General features: G+C 39.5%; 1 protein-coding gene across 1 annotated transcript in view; it reads left to right on the forward strand.

Annotated features, from left to right (window-relative positions):
* The window catches only part of ANO4 (anoctamin 4), a 214,499-nt gene that overhangs the window by 188,263 nt on the left and 16,597 nt on the right, over window positions 1–9,639 (forward strand). The window contains exons 18-21 of the mRNA XM_085321380.1: window positions 406–570; window positions 3,151–3,187; window positions 5,741–5,852; window positions 6,858–6,915. Of these exons, the coding sequence (XP_085177506.1) occupies window positions 406–570; window positions 3,151–3,187; window positions 5,741–5,852; window positions 6,858–6,915 (372 nt within the window). The remainder of the gene's footprint in view (window positions 1–405; window positions 571–3,150; window positions 3,188–5,740; window positions 5,853–6,857; window positions 6,916–9,639) is intronic.

The following is a 9,639-nucleotide window of genomic DNA, read 5'->3' on the forward strand; positions in this document are numbered from 1 at the left end:
TGTGAGTGCAAAATCCACCAAAACACAAAGTCCATCCCAAACGTGACTTAACTGGAACATCAGCTTGAGGCTAGCTTTTGCACATCACTGAGAAACATGTGTGAAAGGAAAATTTCCAGTTTCCAGAGCTGGCAATGCTATTTCCTATATTAATGCKAAAGAAAAGATACATTTTCAAGAAATATTTAAATATTATTTTAATCTGATATTAGAAATATTTTACATTATGAAAAATGGGGAAAAGCTTGGAATGTTCATGTTGAAACTTCTCTCTGGAAACCAACCAGAGGTACTTTCAAGCCTTTCACTTCATTGTTTCRGTTTTCAGAATTTCAGGAAGAAGTAAACTGCATTCCGTTGAAGGTTTTCAGGTTGTTCTCTCTCTCTGTTTTTTAACCCTTTTAGATCTGTGTGGTGATTGCTGCTGTTTTCGGAATCGTTATTTACCGTGTTGTGACTGTCAGCACTTTTGCTGCCTTTAAGTGGGCTTTAATCAGGAATAATTCTCAGGTTGCAACTACAGGGACTGCAGTGTGCATCAACTTTTGCATCATCATGCTACTGAATGTGGTAAGTAAAACCAACCACAACCAAAATGAACCCCCRTGTTGGTAGATATCTAAGTCTGTAAATTACKGAATACTTTCAGATCCTAACTTCACTTCTCCTTTTGGCATAGGCATAGACAAGATCAAGGCTGGTGACTAGGATAGTCTATAAAGAACTATAGGCTTTCCTTTGTTTTCCCTAAGGTTTTCCCATGGCCTGAGAAAGGACAGGAAGAAGAGGTGGAAGCTTTTATTCTCTTGGAAGCTGTACTGAGCGAGCTCTTTTTTTTTATGTTATTCTGAAATCATTGCTCTTTTCTGCAGTTTTTAGGCCTTTTAAACCTACCTAGAGCACACAATATTCATAGCAGAAATAAAAAGAAAACTATGTATATTGTTATCAGCAAAGCTTCCATTTCCAAGCCCTYATTATAAACTATTGTATATGCAGTGAAGCAGTAACATAGTGATACTGCACAAAGAAAAATACCTGTTTCTCAAAAATTTCTACAGCTCAGGAGAAATGTTAAAACAATGGAAGRTGCCACAAAGATAACTTTTGGAAAACTTCAGCCTTTTTCCTCAAATATATCAAATAAATAGAATGCAGCAAAGATGGATTTCTTAAGCCTTATGCTTATTAATATGAAACACCAAGGCCTTTGAGCTGGATATGGCTCATGGAAACAAAAGRCTCCAAAAATGTGAAGCTGCATGAGCTTTTCTAATGAAGGAGTTAGGAATATAATTCCTCCCTTCCCTTAATGGATGAGTGTGGTTTCCTGAAGGACAGTAGTGAGARTCCCTTCGGGTATGAATTGTTGGAGGGTTTTTTCCCCCAGGAGCAGTAAGGTAGTTGAATCCTCTACAGRCTGTGATTCAAGAAGCGTAACAGAAGGCCAAGCAAAGAAAGAATAATAAGGACAAAATGAACCAAGATGGTATGTAGCTAGGGAATTCGCTGCCAGGAAGCCTGGACAAAAGCCAGTGACTCTAAAACAAGTTGACAACCTCTAACCATCATGGAAGAAGTCTAGACTACAGGTAACCTCTATGCTGGATGCTCCAAGAGCTAGGTAGATATATACTGACACACCCATCGTGACAAAATTATATGACCTTCAAGTCTAGTGTCTYGCAGATAATCATGCAGCCTGATCTGGGAACAGGTATTAGTTTTATCTGGGTTATTAAAGCCTGTTAATTCGAGTGATAACATCCACAGAAATTATGAACACAGAATAGAGTATGATGCTGAACAAGGCCCTTTGGGGTGAGCGGTGGCGAACTGCAGTACCAGGTAATCAGAGGCAAGCGTTGTTGACAGAGACTCTAACACCATCTCACTGCTGCAGGAGGAATCACAGCAAAACTGTTGTGCTATTGTTCTGCTCTGTATTTCTGGAAARGTTTTGACACCCACATCGGCAGAGCGATGCACATTTATTATAAAACGGCACGCTCCCTAGAGAGATCAGCATATAAACCACCCAGGCATTTAGCACTTTACACTTGCCATTAGGAGATGCTTTTAAACCTAGAAATAATGGCATTTTCATTACTTGAGACAAAACTGTCTATTCTGGAGGCAGCAAAAAATTGTTCTAAACAAGAAGTGGTTGTTAACYGTGGATAAGATAATTTAGGATGACTTCAGTTCTTAAACAGTGAGTTTAATCTGTAAATTGTACCTCATTTAGCTTAAGCAACAGTTTATAAAGATAACCACAAATAAAAATAAACATTGCTGGATATGCACTTTAGGAATAAACAAATGCTTAGGCCTGAAAAGTGAGGAGCTCTTTACCCCTGCAGGCATCAGTGGGAGCTGAGGATATTTATCATTTTTGCAGGAACAGGCCCCAGCGTCCTTTAAAGCAAATGAAAATGGTTGTATTTATTTACACTATTAATGATGATGGTGGTGGTGGGCTTTGTGTTCAAAATCTCTTTGCAAATACTAATTATGAAAACTCTGAGCAACTCAATTAAGTTTTTGTAAGCTTTGATAAGTTAGCAGTCTCTCAGAAAATTTGAGGACATACTACCTGCTAAGCAAGTCCAAGTGCCACTTAGGATTTAGAGCACTGTCAYGGATTCAGAGTAAGAAATGTGTATAGTGGTGGGGATTACTAAAGACTTTCCTGAACAACCCTGTCTCACCAGTGATGTTCTTTTCAGGACTAAAAAAAATAAAAGCAAAAAGCCCCCTCAGACCTAACATCCCAGTATCTGCTCTTGCTAAAGTGATTTTATTTGTGAGTTCAATGTCCCATAAGTAAGTAAAACAAAAATCCCAGTTTTGCTAYTGTTCTACTTTGTTTTTTTCAAAAAGTTATCTGACCCTTTTTCACTGTGTATGTGAAACAGGGATAGTGCTGTGTATTTTTTTAAAAAATATTACTGTTCATTGATTATATCATTATAGTATTATTACTATATAGTTTTGTTTTTTTCATTTTTATCACAGCATCAGAGATTATCTGAATGTCAGATTTAAAATGTAAGAGCAGTTAGTCTTCCTAGGAAACCCTTCTGTACTGTTAACGGTGGCGACATGATGTGGTCACATTTCTAACAGTCTGTTTCTTCTCTGTTGCAGCTGTATGAAAAGGTTGCTCTTTTTCTAACAAATTTAGGTAAGCAGTGATAAATACAAAACAATGATATTGCATTTTTTTTGTCTGTTTACTGTAGCTTTGTTCAAACCTTCTGTCTAAATATCAGGTCCTAATTAATTTAAAATCTGTAAGAATTACTGTTTTTGTTAAGTTTATTATAAAGAAGTGCATCAACTTAGCTATAGCTCAGTGTTGAATGAGCAGTGCCAATAATCACCCACCTGCAACCTTTGGTTCTTGTTCCAACCCCATAGACCGTGAGAACTAATACAAAGATATATTTTTTCAGCGAGAGGTGAACACTCACAGCTCCCAGGTTTTGTGGAGGTATGGAAATGACAGAACCACTTTAGTAAACTGAATTTATAGCTTGAAGCTAAGGCGCTTTCTGACTGTCAAGCGTCTCCTTTTAAGAGGGCCAGTAATTTGGAGGGGAACCAATTAGACAAGCCTTCAGGTGTACCAACACCTAAACTCCAATGGCATTCTAGGTTTTGGTAGTCTTTTCAGATCACCCATGAAGGTCATGATGTTTGTGTTAGAGGAAGGACATGTTTCTTTGGCTTTATTGTCACCACATGCTCTCATGGGGGTAGCAATGGTCTGTCACTGTATATCTAGGGCTGGGACRGAGTTTGGAGATCCTGAGAAGGATCTGGGAGATTGTGGTAGTTGCTTGCAATTGGAAAAGACTGACCTTACTGTCAAGAAGCCAGAAATAGAGTCTTGCCAAAGGCCCATTAAGCCAAGCATATTATTGTATGTGCAGCCAGAAGTTGTCTGAGGAGGTTATTCCAAGCCTTAGTGTGGTGATGATGCTCAGTAATGTGTTTAGGAGCAGGTGGACAGATTTCAGTCTCTACTCAGAGAACAGAGCTGTTCACACAGCTGGTTTTAGCTAATGTCAGAGCTGTTTTATATCTGGAAAATCATAGGTGATGTGTTCAAAACGTGTCTATATCTGAGGCTATTTTATTCTGTTCTTTTTTCCTTGATTGAGAGGTCTAATTTGAAGCTTGTAAGTTTAAAATGTTGCTTCCATCCTGTATCCGTGGAAAAGGCAGCTGCCACTTACAGTCAAGAAAAGTGATGTCCAAGTATGTGATTTGCACAGGCTATGCCCTTTTACTCCCACTGACACCCTGAGTACAGCAAGACATACTTTAAAGGCCTTGAAGCTTGATTAGTTTCTGCCAGGTTGCCATCAAGGCGGGTCTACTTTTTGTAGCCTGTGCAGACTGCACCAATACAAGAACTCAGTGGGTCAAGCTATTCTGAACATGTTCAGCCTGTTTTCTGTTTCCTACTCTGTTTATCTCAGACGTGGCTGWTTTACTATGAATGATCTTTATGAGTGTAATAAGGTCAGACTGGGATTGACAGCCCAGCTACATTCAGGCTGTGCTTTTCCAGTCTTTATGTGACCTTTTTCCGAGCTCACCTATGTGCTCCTCCGGCGTTCTCCTGTTGTCTCTGACTCTGGCATATAAGCAAGGCTTCAGATGCAGCCCGGTTGAAGTCAGACTTGTCCTTCCCACATGTTGGCATCAAAAATCCTTGCTTTCTTTCTGCTTAACTACACATGGACTTTGGTTTCTTGATCTGCCTTTCTGAAGGACTAATGCTGCTGTTAATTTATAATCTGTTTTCTAATTTGTTGATGCACTCATTTGAAATTTCCTCATGGATATGATGGCTCTGATTAATGAGAATTGAGTTTATCATTGCTGGTTTTGTACTTCCAGTAACTTGATAGAGATTTCCTTGGAAATAAATATAGCAGTACTGCAACCATGATGCCCAGAGCCACCAGTAGCACTTCTGCTTCTCCTCTAAGTACTCCATTCGTAGCAGTGGGATGACTATTAGCAAGCTCRGGCCAATTGGAAAGCACTTGCAGGATATGGTGTTGTGTTGGCATAGAAGTTTTCTCTGTTAATTCCTGTCTTGATCACTGTTCAGATGGAGATCAAGGGCCAAACTGAAGGGAAGACATATGTCTTCGCCTTTCCCGTTTGTCTAGTTACCCATCYCTTTTTTCTCAGTCTCCTGTGATGAGCCCCCAGGGGCAAGGAAAGGGATGATTCATGCAACAAATCTGATGCCAGTATAGAGCCCTTAGGTGCCCACCATGGCAGATAAATCCGTGAAACAGACCCACAGGAGGATGCCACAGGGTGACACCTCAAACAAAAGGCACTTGCATAGCCGTGTAGTAGGGTGCTTGCTGCCAGTTTTGTTCCGGCAGGTTGCAGAAAGGGAAACAACAAAAGAGCCTGAGCCTGCAATGCACACAGGAATCCAAAAGGGATGTTGAATGTACATATTTTCATGACCACTTTCTTACAGTCTCCTGAATGCACATAGCCAGATATCAGAACAGATTTCTAAGAGCTTTACAAGCTAGCTTGCTGTGTGCTTCTTTTAGATACCATTTCTACTGTCAGCTTGTGTACTGAGATCAGCAGGCTAATTTGCAAATACATTGCCAGCTCTGATAGGCGCCTGCAGCCCTTGTGCCAAGTTGTTAATCTGATTAAAGCTCTCAAACTCTGCTCTCTTTCTTCACAGAGCAGCCTCGTACTGAGTCTGAGTGGGAGAACAGCTTCACTCTGAAAATGTTTCTTTTTCAGTTTGTCAATCTGAACAGCTCTACCTTTTATATAGCGTTCTTCCTCGGAAGGTAAGATTGGTATCTGTACCCTCATGCTCACAGAATGAAGTAGAGAGGAGAAATACAATTGTCTGTAATGAAACAAAACGGGACCAAACATCTCAAAATGCAAATTCCAYGCTAGCAAAGTGGGACAGATTACAATTTTCATTTTCCTTTAAAAAGGTGCAGAAACAGACATATTGTTTTCACTTCCTACCACCGTATTGCCTTAGTGCTAACTCTTAACAATTACGCTGTCGGGAACTGATGCCTCCCCCAATACTATATGTGCAGGTCACTTCGCTCTGTCTTCCTGTGTGTAATTTGTACAGATAAGTAAATCATTTAAGACTGTGTCTTTTCTTTCCCAAATACTGAATACTTTGCTTCATTTCTTATATGGTTTGGTCTGTTAGCAGTGAATTGGGAGCTATTAGAATTTGCTTTTTTCTGCAGAAAATGAAAAAAAACATATATATATATATATATATATATGTTTCTTTCTGTAAGTTCCCTAAAAACAAAAGAAAAACCTGTCAATAGAGAAGGAGTATCCGTTACTGTGTATTATTTGCATGTGGGAATCATTTGGGGGGAAAAYACGGTAGACTAGTATAAAAATTATGTTCTCCTAATGAAAACTAACATTTTCACTGGTTTCACAGAAAAGCAGGTGCCTGATCCCTCATTATAGTGTAAGGAAATGGTCTGGTAGTTGAAAGCCATTTTCCAAAGCTGTTTTCCAAATTGACATAATCAATTTTATTCAGATTTACTCCCTTCTCTACACACACTGAATATCAAACAGCAGAGTATTCTGTATTCATACAAAGCTGGAAGCAAAAATATGCTTAGCTCTCCTTGTGACTTATTCTAGGGCTCCCTCAAATCTTTTTGCAGCATAACATCTTTTCTAGTTATATCAATCACGCCAGCATGACTTTAGACATAAAACAACAGTGTGAGCTTTCTTCTACTATTTGCGAGCAGAGGGTTCATGCAACGTAGCTGATGTATATTCCTGTGTTAAAGATTTACAGGACACCCTGGTGCCTACTTAAGGCTGATAAACCGGTGGAGACTGGAAGAGGTGAGTGTTCCCTAAATGTTGTGCTCCTGGAACAAGCTACACTGATTTATCTGCTGCCAGCTTGGCTGCAGCCCACAGAGGCAGACACATACCTCTGCCTAGGTATTTTTGAGTACATTACTGGGTTCTTGGTTGCTCTCTTACTCTACGCTACCGACATACTGACATCTGCTACAAAAACATCTGTGTGTTGATCTATATACATCAGCGTATTTYTCAGTGCTAGCTGTTCCAGTTGGGGCTCTTCATGTGAATAGCAATAACAAATAGTTTAAGCTTTACTTATATTTTTATGTTGGGAAAATTCATCCTGGAAATGAAATTAAAAGTCAGATATGAATCTGATGACTTTTTGCTTCTAAACTTTTCTCAGCTTTGCTAACGAGGAAGCTAAAATAATAAAACAATAATTAAAAAAGAAAACAAACAGATACATACTATGTACTTGAAAACTGATCAAAACTACTGAACAAACTTCCTGGAAGAGCTGCTGGCACAGTGTTCAATGTCTATAAATCCAGACGAATGTGGAGAGGGATTGGCTTTGTAAGTCACTCAAGGACCAGTCCCATTTTTTGTTAAACATATTCAGAAGTCACTTGACAGATGTTGGATGTGAACAACAGCAGTGTACGGATCAATAATGTCACCTCTAGTGCTGCTATTTGCACACTCAAATCCCATAGCTTCTTTCCTTCTTTGCTGCTGAATAACTGAAAAGTCTTTGCAAWTATGTGACAAATGGCAAGTAGAAGATATAAATCATTCACTGCCAAAATGAATTCACAAACACTTCCAGGTTTCTAAATGTTTTGGTTAATAGAGATCATCCAGTAAAAATGAACATATTTCAAAAGAATAATTTGAAAAAAGTAAAAGCTATTCTTATTTTGAAGTAGTGAGCTCTGTACATTCAAGGAAAGAAAAAGTTATAATTGGGCAGATGGGAAGTCACTGGACATCCCTTTGAAGTCCAAAGTTGGCCAAGCTGACTTAACAGCTTGCTGCTGCCAAAAGGGGGCAGTTTTGCTCTTCCCTTGAGCCTCCCTCCAGATGTTTCCTCCCTATTCTTCCTTTCCTGTGGCTCTGATGCTTTTCCAGCCCTGTGAGGAGCCTGCTGGGTTCCCTGTATCAGCAGGAAACTCTTCCTTTTTCTGTCTGAGTTAGTCTTCTGATGTGTTACCGGGCTTCACCAGCTCACAGATGGATCAGAGAACTGGGAAGGAGAAGAAGCTCCTATGCAGGAGCAGAGATGGAGGGAAAAGGAGCCAAGCTGCGAAGGAAAGCATGGCAGTGAGATGTCACAGTTGGGTCAGTTACTTCTGGAGTTGCACTCAGATGTTCTCCTGGACAGGACTTCTCCAATATGGAGCAAAGAGTGTGTGTTAAACAAACAAAATGAAACAAAACAAAAAACCCAAACTTTGATTAAAAAACAAGTAAATCTTTCCAAGTATTTCACCACAATGATTAAGTCCCTATTATTTCACTTTTCTCAGAGTGAAAAATAATGCCCAACAACAAAAATTTCTAATAGAAATGTCTCAATTGCATCAACCATACCTGTCTTACAACTTTCTAGGAACATTATTTAGAATATAGTGCCCAGATATACGTCCATTAGCCCCCTTTTCAGTTGTTAGATGAAGCCAAGTGTAAGACCTTTATTCACATGGTATAGTSCACCGGCTGTGGCTGTATTCAGGCCACACTGTTGGTAGTGTATTAGTGATGTTAGGCTTATAACATCAGCGCTATTGCATTAATATTGCACCTGCCTTCCTTAAGGTATACTGGTTCCTGTAGCTGATTCCTAAGAAGAATCTATCTTTTAATAATAAGGAWAGAGAAGTTAGTTTAAAAAATGTTTCTGCCAGCCTTGTTAATCTGAAGAAATGCAGAATTAGGCCAACAGAAACCTCAGCAGGGACACTGGCTCTAAGCACCATATATATAATACAGTGTGTATAAGAAACTCAGAGTGCACTTTATTACAGGTCATAACCAATGTCCAGTTTCTCTCCCTAAAAGTTAAAGAGAAGTAGTTGCAGTTCTGTGACAGTGATCTGTTTCACTTACCTGTAATACCCAGGATTTATCAGTACAGCTTGGACTCCACTGTTTGGATCTGCAGAGTCGATTGTACAAAATACTCCTTGARGACAGGAAGTTTTGGGCATTTCTCTGTTTCTTCCAATACCAGATTAAAATTTGTGGAATTACGTAAGTTTGTACTAGCTCAGCATCTCTCCCATAAACAAGATCACTTCTCCAAGGCCTAGAGCCACTGCTAAAGCAAGTAAGCACTTAGCCAGAGAAACAGAGAACTGTTGTGTGATAGTGAGAGGTTTTTATTATTTTCAAGATGAGAATAGTATTGAGGAGTCCACTCAGTCATTTACATTAGTAAGTACTCAATAGACAATACCAGGACTGTCCTCTGGACTTAACCTGGTTGTATGTGCAGCCAGGAGGAATTTTCCACTCATTCTTAAACTTGAAGCGTAGTCGGCCTCCTCAAAATGTTTTGAAATCATTGGAGAAACTTGTATTCTCCTTAGTGGCCTTTGCTTCTGTCCCACCTGCAGTCACGCAATACGTTAACAGCATTAATGTGAAAACTGCGTTGATTTCAGCCGATTCTGGCTTCTGCAGGGAGTGAGGTGATGAGCTTAAAAGGCTCATGGTATGATACAGACACTCCCATGAGTTTAAATTCAGAAA

The sequence above is a fragment of the Rhea americana genome, unplaced genomic scaffold, assembly GCF_003343005.1.
Source record: "Rhea americana isolate MKP2758 unplaced genomic scaffold, rheAme1 scaffold_69, whole genome shotgun sequence".
Lineage (NCBI taxonomy): Eukaryota > Metazoa > Chordata > Aves > Rheiformes > Rheidae > Rhea > Rhea americana.